The following is a 22,479-nucleotide window of genomic DNA, read 5'->3' on the forward strand; positions in this document are numbered from 1 at the left end:
AAACAACGCACCACAAACGTCACATAATTCATTATTTCGACTATCTGTCTCCATCTATTTATTTCATCACCTTTCAATATTCATTCGCAAAAAAATCGTTTAAACGGTTTATAATTTGACTAGAAAAACAATTTATAAAATAAATACTACAGAATTAGTAGTATTTATAAAAATAAGACTGTTATATACACCGTATAACTGAAATATATATATATATATATATATATATATATATATATATATATATATATATATATATATATATATATATATATATATTTCAGTTATATTTCATATAACTGATATATTTCATATATTATATATATATATCATATATATATATATATATTTCATATATATATATATATATATATATATATATATATATATATATATATATATATACTATGGTAGAAGTTATTAATAACTCATAAACAGGTTCATTACAAAACCGTAGGAGCGCGTGAATGCAGCACAGACGTAGCTTAACTTAGTGTCGCTACACGTCAATGTTGTTGTTTTTTTTCCATCCTACAGGTAGGTTATAATCTCTGCTTCACAAGGACACATCCGTGTTGTGTAAACACACTAAAAGAAGAAATTCAGACAGATTTTAACTTTAACTTTAATATCTCCACAACACCTGCTAAGCTAAGATGCTAAGCTAAAATGAGTTTGTTTGTGTATCAAGTGCGAGTTTAACTAAAGGACTCAACACGCTGACGCTAGTTTACAAGCTTTCCACAAAGTTTATTATGAACCAGAACAGTTTTATTTCCTCTTTTACTCAAACTTTATACACGTTCTTCTACTACGGTTGTCTAGTGACGTCACTTGTCGAAACTGCGCATGCGTGTAGATATCTATAGTTCGTAACGTTTTTCACTTCCGAAACAAATCTAAAACGAACGAGGGACGGAAGAAGTGCATTGTGGGTCATGCAGTCTGGCCCCGCCCTCAGCACGCGCGCGCTACTTAATCACATAGCAACAGTTGTTATTTACTGTTAATCTTAATCAATCTTAGTTTAGTATAATAAATACATTTATTTTTATATTTTATGAAGGTTCATCTGAACGAGCTTTAGTTATTTTAGTCCTGAAACTTAAAACTTGTTTTTATTGTAAAATAAATATTGCTTTTAAAATGTTATGTTTGTTTAAAAAAAATATATTAACCACGTATTTGGGAACGTTTAAATGGACAACAGATTAAAAAGTAAATAAATAAATGAAAAAGATAAGTATATAAATAAAAAGCGGTTCCCCTTCTGACGTCATCGCTACGTTTTTTAACGCAAGCCCGACACAGTCCCGCGCATGCGCACCTCGGGCTGTTGCCTATCAAGTTGGTCAAACAGCGGGGAGATAAAATGGTAGGTAAGGTAGAAAACAAATACCGGTAAACACAAACTTTATATCCAGATAGGGACAGGGAGAGAGACAGAGGGTGTAGGTATATTATTCCACACGCACGGGTGAAAGGAGGGGTTTTGTATTTAATGGGAGTTGTCCTCCGACCGTGTGTGTGTGTGTGTGTGTGTGTGTGTGTGTGTGTGTGTGTGTGTGTGTGTGTGTGTGTGTGTGTGTGTGTCTCTGTCTGTGTGTGTGTGTGTCTCTGTGTGTGTGTCTCTGTGTGTGTGTGTGTGTCTCTGTGTGTGTGTGTGTGTGTGTGTGTCTCTGTGTGTGTGTGTCTCTGTGTGTGTGTGTGTGTCTCTGTGTGTGTGTGTGTGTCTCTGTGTGTGTGTGTGTGTCTCTATGTGTGTGTGTGTGTCTCTGTGTGTGTGTGTGTCTCTGTGTGTGTGTGTGTCTGTGTGTGTGTGTGTGTGTGTGTGTCTCTGTGTGTGTGTGTGTGTGTGTGTCTCTGTGTGTGTGTCTCTGTGTGTGTGTCTCTGTGTGTGTGTGTCTGTGTGTGTGTGTCTCTGTGTGTGTGTGTCTCTGTGTGTGTGTGTGTGTCTCTGTGTGTGTGTGTCTGTGTGTGTGTGTGTGTGTGTGTGTGTGTGTGTGTGTGTGTGTGTGTGTGTGTGTGTGTGTGTGTGTCTCTGTGTGTGTGTGTGTCTCTGTGTGTGTGTGTGTCTCTGTGTGTGTGTGTGTCTCTGTGTGTGTGTGTGTCTCTGTGTGTGTGTGTGTCTCTGTGTGTGTGTGTGTCTCTGTGTGTGTGTGTGTCTCTGTGTGTGTGTGTCTCTGTGTGTGTGTGTCTCTGTGTGTGTGTCTCTGTGTGTGTGTCTCTCTGTGTGTGTGTGTCTCTGTGTGTGTGTGTCTCTGTGTGTGTGTGTGTCTCTGTGTGTGTGTGTGTCTCTGTGTGTGTGTGTGTCTCTGTGTGTGTGTGTGTGTGTCTCTGTGTGTGTGTGTGTGTGTCTCTGTGTGTGTGTGTGTGTCTCTGTGTGTGTGTGTGTGTCTCTGTGTGTGTGTGTGTGTCTCTGTGTGTGTGTGTGTGTCTCTGTGTGTGTGTGTGTCTCTGTGTGTGTGTGTCTCTGTGTGTGTCTGTGTGTGTGTGTCTGTGTGTGTGTGTCTCTGTGTGTCTGTGTGTGTGTGTCTATGTGTGTGTGTGTGTCTCTGTGTGTGTGTGTCTCTGTGTGTGTGTGTCTCTGTGTGTGTGTCTCTGTGTGTGTGTGTCTCTGTGTTTGTGTGTCTCTGTGTTTGTGTGTCTCTGTGTGTGTGTGTCTCTGTGTGTGTGTGTCTCTGTGTGTGTGTGTGTGTGTGTGTGTGTGTCTCTGTGTGTGTGTGTGTCTCTGTGTGTGTGTGTCTCTGTGTGTGTGTGTGTCTCTGTGTGTGTGTGTGTCTCTGTGTGTGTGTGTGTCTCTGTGTGTGTCTCTGTGTCTCTGTGTGTGTCTCTGTGTCTCTGTGTGTGTGTGTCTCTGTGTGTGTGTGTGTGTGTGTCTCTGTGTGTGTGTGTGTGTCTCTGTGTGTGTGTGTGTGTGTCTCTGTGTGTGTGTGTGTGTCTCTGTGTGTGTGTGTGTGTGTCTGTGTGTCTTTGTGTGTGTCTTTGTGTGTGTCTGTGTGTCTTTGTGTGTGTCTGTGTGTCTTTGTGTGTCTGTGTGTCTTTGTGTGTGTCTCTGTGTCTTTGTGTGTGTCTCTGTGTGTGAGTCTGACTGTGTGTGTGTCTGACTGTGTGTGTGTCTGTGTCTGTGTTCGTCTGTGTGTGTGTCTCTGTGTGTGTCTCTGTCTGTCTGTGTGTGTGTCTCTGTCTGTGTGTGTGTGTGTGTCTCTGTGTCTGTGTTCGTCTGTGTGAGTGTCTCTGTGGCTCTCTGTGTGTGTGTGGCTCTGTGTGTGTGGCACTGTGTCTGTGTGTGTCTACATTAACACATGTCTGTCATCACCACTAATGTGTGTTTATTTATTAATCACATGATGATCATCTGACACCTTTTTCAAATCTAATCGTCCTCAAATGATCACACCTGTCTAATTAATAGTGCACATTTTATACCATCTGTACTGTTTATGCACTGCTTTTTATCTTGTATATAAAAGTACATCTGCACCACTTTTCTCATTGCCGTCGTCCTTAGTTCAGCTCCGATGCAGAGAAATCCATGCAGTGTCCTCTGTTCAACATGACGCATGTTTGTGTATCAGACTGGTGCGTTAGTAGTTTTATGTGATTGTGTTGCGACTACTGAAAGGGCAAATTACACCTTTCTGTGTAAGGGACGGCACTGAAGAAGAAGCACCGTCTAGTTGTGTGTAGTTTGTAAGTATTGCTGAACTGACTGTGTGTTTCTGTGAAACACTTCTGTGGTTGTGTGTTCAAGTTTGAAGTTACTATTAAGAAAAAGCAGTCAGTGTTTTTTTTGGGGGCCTTTGCTATTTTACACGATCTGTATCAGGATTTAAACTGTTGGAAAGGATGTTGTCATCTTGTTCAGGGAGAGGAGGTCACTATCTGAGCACTGTTTGCTATTTGACTAACACCAATCAGTCATAACATTAAATCCACTGACAGGGGAACTGAAGAACATGGCACCTGTCAAGGGATGATACTGTATTAGGCAGAAAGTGAACAGTCATTTGTCAAAGTTGATGGTGTTGGTAACAGGAAAAATGGGGAAGCGTAAGGATCTGAGTGATTTTGATCAGCACACCTTTAGAGCTCACGTGGAGTCCCTGCATTGTTCAGAGCTATTTTGGAGACACAAAGGAAACCTGCACAACATTTAGGCAGGGCTTTTTAATCTTATGGTTAATCTGTGTAGAACACCGTAAAAAATTGGAACTGAGACGTTCTTCATTTTCTTTGTTCAGCTAATTAACCAGCCGGTGTTTATCGGATGTGAAAACAATAAATCGTGCAGAACCCTCCATTTTTACAGACAGAATTATACTTTTAATTTACTCTGTGAACCGTGGCTAGACGAGGAAACAAACAGATTACTTCTACACAGAAACCTGCAGAATAAAATCCAACTTAAAGGTGGGGTGCACGATGTTTGAGAAATGCTTCAGAAAACAAACAAAACAAACGTGTAGCCAATGAGCAGAAAGGGGCGTGTCTTGTCAATGTCGGGCGGAGAGAGTGTTCAGTGCGCATGTGTGACATTAGCAGAAAGCGATTGAAACATTGACAATGTGGATACCTGCCCTAACCTCTACCTCGGGTTCTAGGTGTTGAACCGCAGTCGTCTTCTGCGTGAAACGGAGCTAAACCTTTCACGGTACAACACACAGTACTACAAAAACACGTGTGTATTACCATAGTATTACTCATTGTGTTCATTTATTGATAAAAATATCCCCTCGGCCAGCCGCCCCAGCAGGTTCCGCCATAATAGTTGTCTGGGTTACGTATGTATGTATGTGTAGGCGGAGCTATCAAAACAGAGGTGGGACCCATTTGGGTTAGGGGCGTGTTTGTTTTGGTGATTTCAAATGTCAAACATTGTCTTTCAAACATTGTGCACCCCACCTTTAAATTGACACTCCGGCGATCCTGTCCCCATTGAGGACATCAGGAGATCATGTCCTTACGTTCAATTCCTGCATGTAGTGAAACAATGAATTCCATTTACACAGATGAGAAGTATTGTGTATTTGTGTATCAATCCAACAGTTCCCAAATCAGCAACTCTGATATTTTATTAACTAGGACGTGTGTGACAATGTCACGTGACCTGAAAGCATCAACCAGCATTTAGCCATTGACGATGTAGAATCAGTGGGAATCTCATACGTGCCATCTCTTTATTACGGGTCTTTATTACACTGTAGTAATGTGACTAATCAATCTTGTGTGTGTGTGTGTGTGTGTGTGTGTGTGTGTGTGTGTTGTTTTTAACCCACAGCATAAGCTGAAGTCATCACAGAAAGAGAAGGTTCGTCAGTTTATGTCCTTCACTCAGGCCGGCGAGAGGACAGCCGTCTACTGCCTCACTCAGAATGACTGGAAACTAGAAGTGGCAACAGACAACTACTTCCAGAACCCAGATCTCTACTATAAGGAATCCATGAAAACCACAGTGGACCGCAAGAAGCTGGAGCAGCTTTATAACCGCTACAAGGGTATGTTATGTTTGTGTTCGTCACAACCGATGAAGGATCGGAAATTCTATCGGATCTCCAACTCAGAAACGAGTCACACATACAGTACATGACAGCACAATGAAATTCATTTCTTCACATATCCCAGCTTGTTCGGAAGCTGTGGTCAGAGCATGTCAGTCATGATACAGCGCTCCTGGAGCAAAGAGGGTTAAGGGCCGTAACTCAAGGGCCCGGCAGCTTGGCAGTGCTGAGGCTTGAACCCTATTACTCAGTAACCCATTGAGCCACCACTTTAAAATAAAAAATGCTATTTAATTTGAGGTTACTACCAGTGTGATTTGTATATATAGTACATTAACAGCATTTAGCAGAAGCCCTTATCCAGAGCCACTTACATTTTATCTCATTTTATACAACTGAGCAATTGAGGGTTAAGGGCCTTGCTCAGGGGCCCAACAGTGGCAGCTTCGTGGACGTAGGAATCGATATCACAACCTTCCGATTGGTAGCCCAACACCTTAACCACTAGGCTACCACGTCCAAGTAAAAGCGGGATTAGCTCCTATTCGCTCAGCGAAGACACGTTTCTTCTGATGTTCCAGTGATCCTGACCCTGGACTGTAAATGATACGATCAGTTGCGTGATTCTCTCCATCAGTTGATAATTTCAATAAGCCAGACTTATGAATAACTCATGTTATAACTAGAATGAATTTCCTGGTTACAAAATGACACTTTTTTGTCCATATAGTACACAGTTATAGAAAGGAAGTGATTTTATAATCTCTCTCTCTCTCTCTCTCCATGTTACCCAGAGGAAACGGTTCCTTTTTGAGTCTGGTTCCTTTCTTAAAGGTTTCTTCCTCATGTTGTCTCAGGACAGTTTTCTTGGTCATCATAACCTCCGGCTTAGTCATTAGAGATACATTTCAATTTAAACCTTTATGTCCTGAATTTCCGTATTTCTGTAAAGCTGCTTTGTGACGATGTTGAAAGCGTTCTACAAATAAAAGTGAACTGAAATGCACTATTAACGTTAGCTGTACTCCGGTTCCACGCACAGGAGTCAACCAGGGCTTTGTCTGAATGCATGTCGTGATGTCACCATGGTGTCTGAAAAGGTCAACAAGCTCCTCCGAATGATTATCGCCATGTTTGCTTTGCATCCACATAAGCACATAATCCTTGAGGGACTGAATAATAACCCCTGTAAGTTCTCCTGCAGACCCTCAGGATGAGAGTAAAATTGGCATTGATGGGATCCAGCAGTTCTGTGATGATCTCACTCTGGATCCAGCCAGCATGAGCATCCTGGTGGTGGCCTGGAAGTTTCGAGCGGCGACACAGTGCGAATTCAGCCGGAAAGAGTTTGTGGATGGCATGTCGGAGCTGGGGTAAGACGTTTTTAAACCTCAGTCATCATTTAAACGCTGTGCAATTTCCTAAATGTCTAGTGATGTCCAGTTCACCATCTTCACCTGCCTCTCTGTCTCCAGCTGTGACAGTCCTGATAAACTGAAGGCCATCTTACCCAGGTTAGAACAGGATCTCAAAGACTCTGGAAAGTTTAAGGATTTCTACCAGTTTACTTTCAATTTTGCCAAGAATCCTGGACAGAAAGGCTTAGGTAAGAGTCACACAAACGATTGTTAGACTAAAAATGCTTGACTCTGGTTTGCTTTTACTTTTTTTTTTTTTTTTTTTGGCCTCCAAAAATGTCAAATTTATTATGCAACTTTTTAGAGATTTTTGTGCAATTTTTTTTTCGCTATTTGAATTAGTGAAATCACAAGCGCATGATTCTTATTTAAACTCCTTCCACTGAGACACACATGTAATGATGTTCTGTTCTAGATGTACTCTTGTTCAACACACTTTAATCTAAGAGGGCTTCGTTCCAAATGTGTGGTGTTATGATGTCACCAGTGTTGGGCAGTAACTAATACTGTAACGCATTACTTTTTAAATAAATTAACTCCGTTACCGTCAATTCATTTTGGCTGAAGTGTAGCCTACAGACTAACCTGTTTACAGCAGCGACGCATTGTAGGATTGGTGGATGCCAACCTGTAAACACGAAGACGCCGCACTGTGGGCGTGTTTCCGTTTATTCAAGTATGTGTGGCAGTAACGGCGAGTCAAAGCGAGAGCAAGACGAGTTTCTCACAGTGGAAATATGCTCATTATTTCTTTAAAAATGTAACTAAAAGTTACTTTTAAAAGTAATGCGTTACTTTTTGGTGTAAGTAATCAACAAAATAATCGAGTAACTGTAACTAGTTACTATTCCTTAGTAACTAGCACAACACTGGACGTCACAAGACGTGTCTCTGATCAGTTCCGTGGAAAATCTGCAGTTATTTTGAAAAATTGCAAGCTCCTCTTAATATTTTATACTTTGCGCTAATTTCCGGGCGGGAAAAAAATAAATCCTCAATCGTGTCACTTTCATGCTGTTCTTATTCAAGAAAAAAGAAGCAAACGAAACTGGAGTTGATTTAACACTTAACAGTGAATTGTTAATACATGTTTTTCTTAAATTCAGTGTCAAATGATTAAAAAATGTATTAAAAATAATAACTTTGATGGTAAACCTCACCTTACACACACTGTACATTTGTCACGTATTTATGTTCTGTGTTTCCTGTCCGTTGTCAAATTAGCCCTGGCGATGTAGGAACATATTATATTTAGGGTTATGACATGGGGCACTTACTTCTGACTCCAGATCCAGACCTCTGTGTTTCCTGTTCAAGAACTGGTGATGTTATTGTGGGGCTCATGTGGTGGTAGTATTTCTCATACGAAGCTCCAGTTAAAGACTAAACACTAACAGCGGTGAAAACAGAGCAGCTTCATGGTCTGTGGGGATGTGGTAGCCTTGCGGGTAGGTGTTGGACTACCGTTGGGAAGGTTGTGAGTTCAAATCCAGTTCAAATGTCAGGCCGTCGTTTGTAAATGAGAACTGGTTCTCAATTGACTCACCTGGTTAAATAAAGAAAGTGATTCAAATCCTAGACCCACCAAGCTGGCACCGCTGGGCCCCTGAGCAAGGCCCTTAACTCAATGGCTCACAATAAATTTGAGATAAAAATGTAAGTCGCTCTGGATAATGGCGTCTGCCAAATGTCCTAGATATGTGTGAAATTTTTACAAAAGTTTTACAAGTATAGCAGCATATCTTTTAGGATTTTAGAGTATTTATTTATTAATTCTAGGAAATGCTTTTTGTTTTTTTGTTTTTTTCCCTGATTAAATTTCTAAAATGAACTCTGACGGTTAGTCTGCACTACTTCCATCCACCCGTCTGTGGTCAGCATGTCTGCAACTTGGAGAGAACTGTAACTGGATTTGTGTACCTCAGTAGTTGGACGCTACCGTAACACTTCAAGTTACACAACGAATTCAGAAATAACTCTGATGCTCATAATTCTAAGCAGCTCCCAAGCTCATCGTTTCCTGGTCGGACAAATTGCTATAATTTTTTTGACCATTATAGAAGGGACATTATTTATAATCTCACTCTTCGGCGTCACCCAGATGAGGAGGCTTTCCCTTTTGAGTCTGCTTCCTCTTTTTTTCTCTTTTCTATCGTTTTAGAGAGGTTTTTCACACCACTGTCACCTCTAGCTTGCTTATTAGGGATGATTATGATGATGGTGTCCTTCAGCTGCTCTCTGTTCGCTGCAGATTTGATGTCGACTGGTTTTACGCCGGATTCTTTCCTTCCTGACGCAACTCTCCCAGTTTATCCGGGCTTGAGACCGGCACTGATGGTTAAACCCTCAGTTTCTAGGTTTGTTCCCTGCTCCAGAATCAGACTTGAGCAGTAAGAGCAAGAGATCCTGCTGCTGCACAACTAGAGAACTGCTTAGGGATAAATATATAAATTTAAAAGTTATATCCATTTATTTTGTTCAACGGTTCGTCACAGCCATTTCCATCAGAAAACTCATTTCTTTATAGAAGCCTTTTGTGTCCCTGTCAGATCTTGCGTTTTTTTTTCCAGAGAAGTGCGTTTCCTCTGCCTGATCTCTCTCTCTCTCTCTCTCTCTCTCTCTCTCTCTCGTCTCAGCGTCTTCTCTCGTAACACTTGTCCTTCACTTCCCTCTCTCTATCCTCTCTCTTCAGACTTAGAGATGGCTGTGGCTTATTGGAACCTGGTTCTGACCGGCCGCTTTAAGTTTCTGGACCTCTGGAACACGTTCCTGATGGTAAGTAGACAAAAACAAAAACGCATCAAAAATATAGAAGAGACAAGTGACAAAGTATTGCTAATAATATTCAAAAGAATGTAGCCGAATACACGACATCCAGATCTTCAACGCTGCTTGCTCAAGAAAACGGCTACACTGAAAGCGTACAGCAACTTGGTGGGATTAAAGCTCTACACAAGCTCTTCAACCTTGCTCACACGACTGCTGTTAATATCTTTACGTCAAATATATGTATTATCTTTTTTTTTTTACTCTCATATGAAGGAGCATCACAAGCGCTCGATTCCTAAAGACACGTGGAATCTTCTGTTAGACTTCGGAAACATGATTGCAGACGATATGTCGAACTATGACGAGGAAGGTGAGTCGAGCCGAGCCGTTTATATACACAAGAAACACTCGCTTACATAAAGAATTTAAGTTAAATCTTTCTCTCTCTCACGTTTCAGGGGCGTGGCCCGTCCTCATAGACGACTTTGTGGAGTTTGCTCGTCCAATCATTACAGCAGGCAAGCGCAAAAATGTATAATCACCACTTTCCTCTCGGAGAGAGAAGTGACCTCTCTCTGTTTTAGACATTTTTATATCAAAATTTATTTAAATAAAAAAAACAAAGAAAATGCAAGACTTTAAAGAGGTGCGTCTGTGCTACCAAACACGAGGTGAGTGCAGTACAATGCAGAGCTGAACACGCTACGTCGGGACGGGTCCGAGTGCATAGTGGGCTTCACCACCAGGGGGCGACGGTGACGTGGAGGAACGTAGAGTCGCCTCAGATTTGAATTGATGACGTCAAAGTTTCCAGTCAGTTGTTTTCACGCAACGTTTGAACCTGACTGAAAACTGAAATATCACAAGAAAGATGGAGGATGATGGATTTGAATGTGTGTGTTTTGGCTGCCCTTTTTTTTTCCCAATCAATATCAGCACCATAGCTTCTTTAGAATATTCCCATCAAAGCAGTTGATGGAGACACATACAGAAATGACCATTTAACCATCCAGCAGTCTGTACATGGAAGATGTCGCATTGCAGTTAGGATCTCAAGTGCCAAGGTTGAAACCTGAGAGCGCTGGAGTACAGCACGACGAAGACGACGGCTGGGTTGTTTGCAGCGGATTGACGTTTTAAGCCAGAAAAAAAAAAACGCAGGATCTTTTTCGTTGAAGCAGAATCATGCACAGGTCTCGATGTTTTATTGCGCAATGTTACAAAAACTTCTACAACTTGTCCAGACAAACTCGGTTAACGGTCCGTGATTGTGACGTAAGAAAGCATGCAGACAGCAGACACGCCATATTGCTGCTCAGTCCCTCCAGGATTTCACTCATTTTTGTTTTTGTTTTGTTTTTCGTAGCCAAAAGTGCCTGATTTTGCAACTTTTATCAAAATCTCTGATTTGTCTCTGATTTTTGTTTTTGTTTTTTTTTTGTTTAACTACATGAATTAGTGAAATTGCAAACACAGGATATAAACTCCTACCATTACTGACATAATGACTTTGTTATAGCTGTACTCGTGTTCCAGACATGCGAATGAATGTATGTTCCGTTTACATCACAGAACACGGCTCTGCCCAAATCTGCCGAAAATCTGTGATCGTTTTGAAAACGTCCTCAGAATATCGCAGATTTTGAATTAATTTCCGTGATTGCAAAATCAGGAAATCCTGAATGGACTGATTACACTTTTACTGTGGTACGGACAGAAACGTTGTTGTGGAAAACATTCAGAAAAGGGTACGACGTCCAAATGTGATCAAATAGATTATCTAGAAAAATATCTGATTCCTTTTAGACGTAAAGGATTTAAAAACACTAACCTAGAGCGCGAGTGGATTTTTAGTTCATACTGTTGTTTGTTTGTTTGTTTTTTTTGTGCGCACACTAATGTCTATGTTTTTTATTGTTCCTTTGGATCTTCTACATTATTCTATATTTCTTCCAGACTTCTGGACAAGGTGCTATGGTGTTCTGGTTTTGCCTCACTTGTTCACAGATTGCCATGTTTGTCCAGTTTAATGTCACTTTTTATTTCTGTCCTGAGGAAAGCAGGATTATTCTCACGTGGTACGCTTTGCAGAGTGTTTTCGAGTGTTGAGTCCCACATAATCCAGTTCAGCTCAGCAAATCAGTATTATTGCATTTGTAAATAAAATTTATTTAAAGGGGGAAAAAAAAACAAATGGCGAATCTCCATCGTCGAATCGAAACCTGTTTGTTTGACTGTGGAGTATAAAGGGTGTTAAATAAAGCATGTTTTTAACAAAAAACTCCAAGACCAAGACCATTTTTTTGTAATCCACGTAAGTGAACTTGTCCACTGTTTGCATTTACGACTTACACTTGTAATGTCTAACAAGGTCTCCAGGTAGTATGACAGCAAAGCTTTTGCCCAAACAACAGGAGCTGAGCAGAGTTCAGGTCATAACTCTTTCTCCCAGAGGCCAAAATATGGAATTTCCTGCTGTTTTGTTGTGTCCGTGTTCAGCATTGAATATCTTTTTTTTTACTTTACAGTGGTGGATAATGACTCCTATGAAAGTAGACACTAAGTATTTCTGTTTTACTTTGCACTTTACTTTAGGGGCAATATATTCATAGAAAAGTTCCATAGAAACCATCTTCAAATTAAATGGTGATATTAAACCCATTTCTGCTCTGAAATACCCCGAGTGCTTATACGTAAGCATAAAAGATTCAACGTGTTCCCTTCAAACACTAAACTGTTGTGTAAGGTTATCCAACACACATCTCACACTACAAGCCAACAGTGTCCTGACTCATTTAAGATCAGATTTGCAGCCAGAAAATCATTCAATTCATTCGGTATAAACAAATGAACAGTCGATTTCTGTTCTTCTGGCGGACAGGAACAACCAGTGTACTGGTAAAAAGGTTAACGCTACAGACACAACACTTAATTCCATCCTGCCTAAGTCTTTAAATGATTGCTGATGAAGACCAGACCATAAAAACCCTCACTGGTTGGTAGCTGTTATACGATATATGGGAGGTGATCAAAATATGCGAGAGAAAAAAATCTAACATTTGAAAATATTAAATATATTTTACTGACACATGGTTAAAAGGCAAAAGAAAGTAATAGGGAATAAGTATTTGCCCCTCATTCATGCCTTCATTCCTTCATTCATTCGACATTAATAATTGGTAGAACCCAAGATGGCTGAAATTACGTCTTTTGTAACTTAATATTTTTGGTCATTTCTTTTGTCAGAATTGCTCAAGCTCTGCAGATTGGATAGAGAACGTTGGTAAACGTCAGTTTTCACATCTTGCCACACATCAATTTGATGTCTCAACTTACATTGAGCCTGTCTAACACGCTCATTTATGCCGTTAAGCAGACGCTCTTAACCAGACTACCTTAGATTTATCTCTTTTAATACATCTGAGACTCCGTCCAGGGTGTATCCTGCCTTGATGCCCGATGACGCCTGAGATAGGCACAGGCTCCCCGTGACCCGAGGTAGTTCGGATAAGCGGTAGAAAATGAATGAATGAATGAATACATCTGAGCATTTGAGGTTTAAGGGCCTTCATCAAGGGCCCAGCAGTGGCAGATTGGCTATCCTGGGATTATGACTGTTGACCACTCCTGTGTAGCTTTGGTGGTACACTTTGAAACTAGCTTCACCAGATCTAATTTATTGGTTGGCTCAATGGGTGGGAATATTTATATAATCACAACTCATGCAAACTATAAATTATATTGGTTTACTCCAATGTTATGGGCTATTTTTATGCATATGTACCTAACATCTGACATTCTTTTTTTCAGTTCCAGACTGATAGACTGCAAAATGTATTCAAGGCACTGTATGGAGTGTGATGACTTTTGTCTCTCTTTGATAAGACTCCATTCTTGTCTGTGGCTTTGGGAGGGCAGCTGCTGGATTCTGGACTCTCGCTATGGTGCGGTGGGGATTGCCTTTTTAGGAGACACCTGATCACAGCAACACAAAGAAGGCTTGGTGATAAGAGCCTGCTGGTTGTGTGTGTGTGTGTGTGTGTGTGTGAAAGAAAGAGAGGGAGAGATGAATTGGGGCTTTGTGATTAGGAACAGTGCCGAGAAGGGGGCAGAGGTAGGGGTATTTTCTAGTTTTTGGTCAAGCTGTACTCTGGACACTGAGGTAGTGAAGCCCAATCTGAAACGCTAATCCTGTTAAAGGAAGGCAGCGCAGTCTCCTGTAGTGTCCCGTCTAACATATAGCCAAGAACGCTAGCTACTACTTGTGCCTGTGCTTTTGGGTTTGAAAAGATACTTGATGGAGAAATTTCAGGCTGCAATGCTCCTGAGTGCAGTGGGAGACTCTTTGGGATACCGCAAAGGCCGGTGGGAAAGCTGCATGTCAGGGTGTCAGATACAGAAAGAGCTCTCCGATCTCGGAGGACTGACAGCCCTGAAACTAGATCCAGAAAACTGGCCTTTGAGTGACGGAGCTCTGATGCACATGACCACAGCGGAGGCCCTTATTTCAGGTATGAATGTGTTCCCAGGTGGGACACATAATTGCACAAGAGCATGATTGCATGAAACACGTAGGACTAGTAGAAAGAACTTTTTAACTTGTCGCTGGGTCGAGATTTACTGTTCAAGCTAAGAGTTTCACTGAAACTTTGTAGAAGTTAATAAATAACAGGTTTTATGATGAATAAGTCAATAAGCAATGAGTTTAAGGTTAAAACATAATATACAGAACATTTACCTGTTTAGATCTGGCCGTTGTTCAATTTCACACCTACAACATTTATAATAATCTGACTTCAGCCTCTCTATTGTGGCTGCTTTTAATAATTAAATGTAATAAATAAAATAATTTTCATCGAAGAATTAATTATAGCCTGCTCTTATTAGTACACTTGGAGCTATGGAGATGTGGTTTTGAATATTTCTTTTCATGTTTTCAAATAAATACTAATACAATTTAAAATCTGGCTTTAATGTTTTCTTGCTGATTTCTTTAGAAGGAAGTTAATTTTAATGGTAAACGTATATGATCTTGCTGAAGATCTTCGATAGAGTCTGGAATTATTTGCCATATAAAGCAGGAAATAAATCTCAACGTAATCTTTCCAGGTCACATTCTCTTCGTTATCCCTGGAGATTCGTGACCCAGGCAGACATTTGATCTCATAAACAGTCTCATAAACAGTTGCTGACGTTCACACACGTGCATTCACAACAATAACACATGCCCTGGGCCCTGTTATCTCCTGCTTATCTCCGTGTGCCACCAAAACCACAATGGAATTTGAATTGTTTCATCTGTAGATGCACTTGTAGCAAGGCATTATTCGAGTTATAGATAACCCTGTCATTAATCCCTTAAAACCTCAGGCTTAAACTCAGTACTTATCCTCCTGTATCATACAACTGCAGTTGTCTTCTCTATATGAACGGATTTGTCATCAAGCTGAGAATAGAACTTGGTCCTTGACCCCAAAGTGGATGATGGTGGCCCACTGGACCGGTTTTATCAGCAGGTCATTCAATCTTCTGTGGTTGTCCTAATTGGAACGAGGACAGACTCTAGGATTCTCTGCTCATTCGAATTCAAATCCAAATGAAAAATAATGCCGTGTAATTAGATCTCACCTAATCACATCTACAGCTCTTCAATGTTTAAGTTCACATCAGCAGAATCCCTAAGCCTGCTGGGTCGATATATGAGCTCTGTTTAAGGATATGGACAGATGAAATAGAGGGTGTGTGGCCACTGATGAGCCGCAGTAATGCCCGGAAAGCGTCCCTCTTTAACTGCCTCATACACATGGCTAAATTTAGACTGACACACTACGACTCAGTTGCCTGGAATGCCAAGCACGATAATACCACATGACAGCATGAAAATCCCAGAGATGTAGTAGAAACCAGTTCACTGTTCTATGGTGTGTCACATCATTTTGCAAAAAGGGGGGAAACTGTAACAATCTGTCTACACTGTTGTTTAGATTACTGGGGTCTGGAAGACTTGTACAGAGAGGTTGTGCGGCTCTTTGTGGCAGCCACGGTGTCCCTTCAAGGTCGAACTCCTGATCCAAGCACGGTTGAAGCTTGTTCCTTCCTCAAACCTGACAACTACCTGCTGGCCTGGCACACACCGTTTAATGAAAAAGGTACCGTTTAATGAAAAGGACGAATCTTCATCCATAGCAGTGATCCAAGCCTGTAGCGTATCTGCTATTTACTTTGCTTTGTATTTATTATCAGTTATCCTGACAATATGTGTTCTTACCAGGTTCTGGTTTTGGAGCCGCCACAAAGACTATGTGTGTGGGTATGCGCTACTGGCAGCCTGAAAGACTGGAAACGTTAGTGGAAGTGAGCATCGAAATAGGCCGGATGACCCACAACCACCCTATAGGTACCACATGGTCCGTATAGAATCATAATTAGTCAAGAAACCGGTTCCAGTTGTTTGGTCCAGTCTTCATTCTTAATTATATAGTTAGATTTAAGTGTGAATTAGCTAGCTGTTTGGAAATATATCCTTCCTCTTGCAGTCCATTTAAAGCAACACACCAAAACACATGCATACAAGCAGCCAAGGCTGGAGCACCTGATTGCTAGACCAAGATCAAGTCAAGTAGCTTTTATTGTCATTTCAACCATATATAGCTGTCGCAGTACACAGTGAAATGAGACAACGTTTCTCCAGGACCAGGGTGCTACATAGAACAAAGACAGGGCTAAGGACTTAGTAAGTTAGACCTAGATACATAAAGTGTATCTGTGCAAACAGTGCAGGACAAGACAAACAAGACAGACAAGACAGTGCAGGACAAAAAGTTACAAGACAGTACAAAAAGTACAAAAAATACAATACACAAAAGACAATAAACAGTAAACAGAAACAGCGCCGACAGACCAGTGTAAATACTGTATGTAAATACTGAATGTTCAACCAATATTTCGTGCAGTAATACTAGAATGAACACAGTTTCTCAGCAGCAGGTCCTTGAGATAATGTATAGAATTGTGCAAAAACAGCAAACGACTGAAATATTGTATAGTATGTACAAAACGACTAAAATGTTGGACAGTTTGTGCAAAAGAGCAAAAAAGTGTGCAAACAGCATGTAAACAGTTTGATGGATTGTAAGCAGCAGGTAAACAGTTGTGATGTGTCAGTGTGTGTGTTTGGTGTAGGTCTGTGCAGTCCATACAGATGATGTGTGTGTATGTTGTGCTCAGTACAGTTCAGTTCAGTTATTGATAAGTCTCATGGTTTGTGGGACGAAACTGTGATGTGTGATTGACAGGCAAGGCTTCCTGATTATTGGATCTAAAGCATTTTTAGGGAAACTCATAAAGGCAACAAATTCATTAATTACTGTTAATTATTTTTTTTTACGACAATGGCATGAATACATATGAATAAAACAGTTAATATAAAATTATAGAGTCATTAATAAAACTGAACAAATCTAGACTGGAAGCTAAGGCTCTGGTTTGATGTGCAGGGTTTTTGGGATCTCTTTGTACTGCCCTGTTTGCCTCATATGCCATCCAAGGCAAGCCGGTAGTGACCTGGGGCCGTGATCTCATGAAGGTGATCCCAAAGGCTGAAGATTACTGCAGGAAGACGATACGCCACATGGCAGGTTAGGAACCTGAGAACAATCTGTCACACAATCTATGTAACTAAATACAATATACATACAATATATATGAATCCCACCATGTAAGGATTTGCATGCGAAAAGAATACGACAAGAAATTTTGACAAGAAATCTTTCAAGAAACTTTTTTTTTTTGTTATCTCAACCACATATATAAAGTATACAGTGCAGTGCAAGTGCAGTAAACAGTGAAATGAAACAATCCTCCTAGAGGATCATGGTGTTTTATTAAACACAAAGCTACATAAAACAGCACAGAACTAAATACACTACACGATATCACATAAGTGATGTGTGCAAATCTGGCCACATTAATAGGAATGCCTGTACACATGCTATCTTGGCTGTTATAGAGAATCCGCCGCCTCAAGGTTCGGTGTTCTCTGTGTTGTGTTTTGAGATGCTTTTCTGCTTACCTTGTTTGTAAAGAGTGTTTATTTGAGTTACCATTGCCTTCCTGTCAGATCGAATCAATGTTTTCATGTGATTCATGAAACTTTCTGGAATACTCACACAGCCCATTTGACACCATCAAGTCACAGCACAAATTTTCCACTTTCTGATGTTTGATAGGAACACTGACTCAATCTTTGACGTATATTTACACGAGTTTGTGCTGTCACACGATCGGCTGATTGGATAATTGCTATCCAGATGTTTCTATTAATGTGGCTTGTGACCATATGATCATTGAACCTTAGAGCTCTGTGGAAAGTCCTGCAGTGTAATCAGACTTGTTTTGGTATTTTATTGCTACTGAATCCTTTACACATTCCCTTAATGCTTCCCGGTAAAATGTAATAGAGTAGAAACAACTTTCCTCAACATCTGCTGACTGTGTGAATAATCTCTCTTTCAGAGTACCAGGAGAAATGGTTTTACTTTGAAGCCAAGTGGCAGTTCTATTTGCAGGAGAGAGAGATCGAGGAGGAGGGACAGAACAAGCCTCTTTTTCCTAATACGTATAGCGCAGATGAGGTGGACAAGGTTAGGCCTAATTCTTTTAATTGCATCTTAATTTACTTTAAGTTATTATTCACCATGTGTCATAGAATCTATAATTATTAGGTTTGGGCTTGACGTTAATGGAGTTTAATGTGTTAGGATGGACTTGTAATAACTGTAAAGATCTTGTAATGTAATAAATGTAAACAGGTTGTACACTTATAATCGTCTTTCAATCCACACACACACACACACACACACACACACACACACACACACACACCCATGGGCAAAGCACTGACAAACAAAAGGCTGTACAGATAGTACCAGTAGAGATCATAAATGTACATAATTATGCTTTAAGCACAGACATTGTTGCAACTCTGACTCTAGGTGTGGTTAAGTGGTGCAGAAGGTAGTGTTGCTGCCTCTCCAAGGTACTTGGTTTGATCCTGAGATTAAGTTAATGTCTGTGTGGAGTTTTGTATGTTCTTTCCAAGTCTATACAGGTGAGTACTGCATCCTGCCAGCAGGTGGATTGCCAGCTTTAATCAGCCCCAAAGTCTTTTCTCAATTTGTTCTCATTGCTCCTGGGATAGGCTCCGTATCTACAGTGACTCTGACCAGGATATATCACTTACTTAAGATGAATTAATGAAAGTACAAACTAATTAACATTAAAAAGTGAAAGTCTAATGTAGCTTTGATGCTAATAGACACATTCAACTTGAATATACAGTAAATTAGACGTTATCAACTTAAGTAAGTAAAATCACCAGCATTAAATGAAGATGTCAGTAAAAGTAATTATTCTGTATCGCTCGCAGGTTTACAAGAGCTGGAGCTCAGAAGGACGAGGAGGACACAGGGGCCACGATGCACCCATGATCGCCTATGATGCTCTGCTGGCTGCAGGCCCAGACTGGAGCGAGCTCTGCAAACGGGCCATGTTTCATGGAGGTGGAGTGTCGATATTAACCCTATATATATATATATATATATATATATATATATATATATATATATATATATTTGGATATGTGGATAAAGTAGTATGAATTTAATTGTAATATGTATTTGTTGTCTTGAGCTCAAAACAAAAACTCTGATATATCAACCCAGAATCCAATCTGTGATCATTTTTGTGTAGATTTAAACATGAGTATACATGTAATGAAATATTGAAACCACTGATATTTTGCATATAGAAACATAAATAATGAGATCTTGATGCTAAAATGAATGATTGCGCTGTTCCAGGAGAGAGCAGTGCTACAGGTCTGATTGCTGGCTGTCTGTATGGCTTGATTTACGGATTGAACCAAGTGCCACCAGGATTGTACCAAAACCTGGAAAAGAGGGAGAAACTTGAAGAGCTTGGATCCAAACTGTATCACACGGCATCTGCAGAAAAGTATATAGAGAAATAACACTCAGCTATTCACCTCCTTGTTCACACAGGACGACCACATGATTCCCAAGCTGCACAACTACACCCTTCTCCCGTACCTCCTTTCATCATATAACCATAAGGACTGCTATTTCCTTCTTAGAACATATGCAAATGAATTAAACCTATTTTTAAAAGGTTTTGCTTTTTCAATGCCAAAGTATGTGTAACTTACAACAACAAAAACTTTGACTATTTGCCCCAAGAGACTTTTATGTAGTTTCCCCAGGAGTATTGATTGATTTTATCTAGTAAAATTTTCGTAAAATGTACTCTGTGTTTGTTATGGTGCATGTATATGTATGTAAAGTAAAAGACCTTAAACAGACCTTACTTTATAATTCGATTTCTTACCAAGACCCGATTCCTAATTGCAGTATCATGCGACTAAACATTACATGATGTTCTTGGATATTATATTTCTGAAGATTTCTCAGATATTTGTAAGCTCCTTTGGGGCAAAGATTCGGTGTCTGATATTATGTTGTGTGAAACGTCTCACTCCCTAAAAACATCGAAACTTTCTCTAAACCCTTAATGTCCCTGCTATAAATCTAACCTTTATTCATCTCAAATGCACAAAGCAGCTTTTACAGCAAAGGATCTGATACTTGGAGAGAAACCAGAACCCCATTCCTGCCATTCGTGCTTTTGCTAAGAGGGGCCTCTGTACAAAGAAGACTATTACAGATACTTTATTGAGAACACTGAGAATAAAGAAGGACTCTTTTATTTCATACAGAGCAGAACAGGAAAGGCTCCAAGGAGTCATTGCCTCAGAGACCAACATAACAGTCAATGGGGAGACACTTAAACAGCTAGTCTTGTATCACTCATGCAGTCCAGCGTTTTGAGGGATTCTGGATTCTATACTGTAATATATATAACCAAGGCTGTGACCAAGGCTCCAGATAAGGCCGGAAAAAAAGAACGCCATGAGTGGGGATACCAAGAAAGCAGAAGTTCATCAACCCTCTGTCTTTCAGCTTCTTCAATCCAAGTATCTGTTGGCGAACCCCAAGAAAGCCTTAACCCATAGCAGGAAAGTTGGCACTTTGAATTTTAAAACAGTTCACAGAATCAAGCAAGTGGATAAACCTATTAGTGATACAGGGCGAGCAGGTAAGTTTAGGGTACGAGACATGATTGCTAAACGTTCAGCTTCTAGGCAAAATAATGCGGATCTTAAGACTAGAGACTTGGACAGACAGATTAGAATGAGTCTGATATGGCGAAAAAACGCTCGAAGAGCCGTCAACCATACAAAAAAGAAATGAATGAATTGATCATAGGAAGCAAGAATGTGTAGATGATTCAAGGATGAAGAAAGTGACTAAACAAAAGAAAGCAGAAGATTTATTGATTCTTAACGACCAATACAGACAAGTGATAAGTAAATATACCAGCTCAGTGAAGCACAGATATAGACCTGAGGAACAGAAAAATCCTTTGGTAACAGTAAAAGGCTCATTGCACAGCTCATTTGAAGCTGAACAAAACCATGTTTCCAAGCAGACTCCCAGCAGAAAGTGCAGTATGAAAGATTCAAGATGATTTCCTTCAATACGTTGTTGGTGAACTCCCAGTCTGAGCATGAATATGACTTATAGTGATGGAGAACCAAGAGATGTGGAATCTAGCTGTAGTTTTATCACACCCTAATATTTTGGAACTGGCCTGTTCGATAAGAGAACGTTTGGAAAATCACTACCACGAACAGCATTTACTGGAGCTACAACTTCATAAAAAGGGTGCCACGCTCTGACCAGGCAGACTTACAAACCATGAACCCATTGGCCTCTGAGATTCAGCATAAGATACACCAGGAGATCCTTCAAAGTTTGTTTAATTTAAAGATCAGCATTCACGAATTTGGCCTCAAGATGATTGACATAAAAGACCTTTAATAACATGTAATAATGGAGATTCCTCAGGTGATGGTATAAAAGATGTCAATACAACGTCACACAAAAATCCTATACTTCTGTTGAAATCCAAAAGGTAATTTATATTTCTCCAATCCCTCAAAAATCCAGTGGATCATATTCCCCAGAGCATATCATGACCTCCAACAGCTGTCTTTCATCAGATGTACTCGTAGTGAGCCCATGATATTAGACAGTGAGAGTCTGGAGCCCATGACCTCTTCATAATTATTTACTCTGATAAAACCAATAAGCAGCACAGCACTTGAGTACTGTAATAATCATATCTCACAACACTTATTTCCTCATCCATCAGGAAAAGGTATACTAAATAAAATGATTCCAGTAGGCAGAAGTCTGAAGACATCAAACAGACAACTTTTACAAATGATGAAGGATGAACAAAATCTATCATCGTTAAAGGAGTCCCCAAAATATACAACATTTTATTATAGTGATCCCTCATTGATGACAACTCGTATACTTTAGACTGTAAGGTTCACTTATGCTTTCAACTTCTGATCCCTCAACATGGGTTCAGCATTTCTGAACTGCTCCTTTAATAATCTGCTTCAGAAAAGCACGAGGAAGGTAATTTATATGTATGCCAACATACAAGAGTCAAAAAGCAAGATATAATTATATGGCCAAATAGTATGTGGACACCTGTCCTTTACAACCACAGTGCAAATTCTTTACCAAACTGTTGGTGAAAAGATGGAAGGACACATTTGTATAGAATGTTGTATGTTGTAGCTTTACAATGTCACTTCACTGGGACTACGAGACCAAAACCTGTTCCAGCATGACAATGCC

The 22,479-nt window shown here is 40.1% G+C and overlaps 2 protein-coding genes across 5 annotated transcripts; both read left to right on the top strand.

Annotated features, from left to right (window-relative positions):
• Positions 1-499: 499 nt before the first annotated feature.
• On the top strand, positions 500-11,969 carry dcun1d2b (DCN1, defective in cullin neddylation 1, domain containing 2b). 4 transcript variants are annotated; one of them, XM_060860176.1, is made up of 7 exons: positions 500-537; positions 5,282-5,498; positions 6,706-6,874; positions 6,977-7,107; positions 9,612-9,694; positions 9,962-10,058; positions 10,147-11,969. In XM_060860176.1, exons 2-7 carry the CDS (start codon positions 5,324-5,326, stop codon positions 10,224-10,226), a joined length of 735 nt encoding a protein of 244 aa, XP_060716159.1. In that variant the 5' UTR covers positions 500-537; positions 5,282-5,323; the 3' UTR covers positions 10,227-11,969. The 4 variants fall into 4 exon arrangements, with proteins under 4 accessions (XP_060716159.1, XP_060716156.1, XP_060716157.1 ...); XM_060860173.1 differs by lacking the exon at positions 500-537 and adding an exon at positions 1,023-1,375; XM_060860174.1 differs by lacking the exon at positions 500-537 and adding an exon at positions 1,025-1,379.
• Positions 11,970-13,549: 1,580 nt separating this feature from the next.
• Positions 13,550-20,051, top strand: adprhl1 (ADP-ribosylhydrolase like 1). Its single transcript, XM_060860172.1, has 7 exons — positions 13,550-14,199; positions 15,673-15,837; positions 15,960-16,085; positions 17,185-17,325; positions 18,203-18,330; positions 19,116-19,248; positions 19,549-20,051. The coding sequence occupies exons 1-7, from the start codon at positions 13,986-13,988 to the stop codon at positions 19,716-19,718; spliced, it is 1,077 nt and encodes a 358-aa protein (XP_060716155.1). The 5' UTR covers positions 13,550-13,985; the 3' UTR covers positions 19,719-20,051.
• Positions 20,052-22,479: the final 2,428 nt, after the last annotated feature.

This window comes from Tachysurus vachellii, chromosome 24 (assembly GCF_030014155.1).
Source record: "Tachysurus vachellii isolate PV-2020 chromosome 24, HZAU_Pvac_v1, whole genome shotgun sequence".
NCBI lineage: Eukaryota > Metazoa > Chordata > Actinopteri > Siluriformes > Bagridae > Tachysurus > Tachysurus vachellii.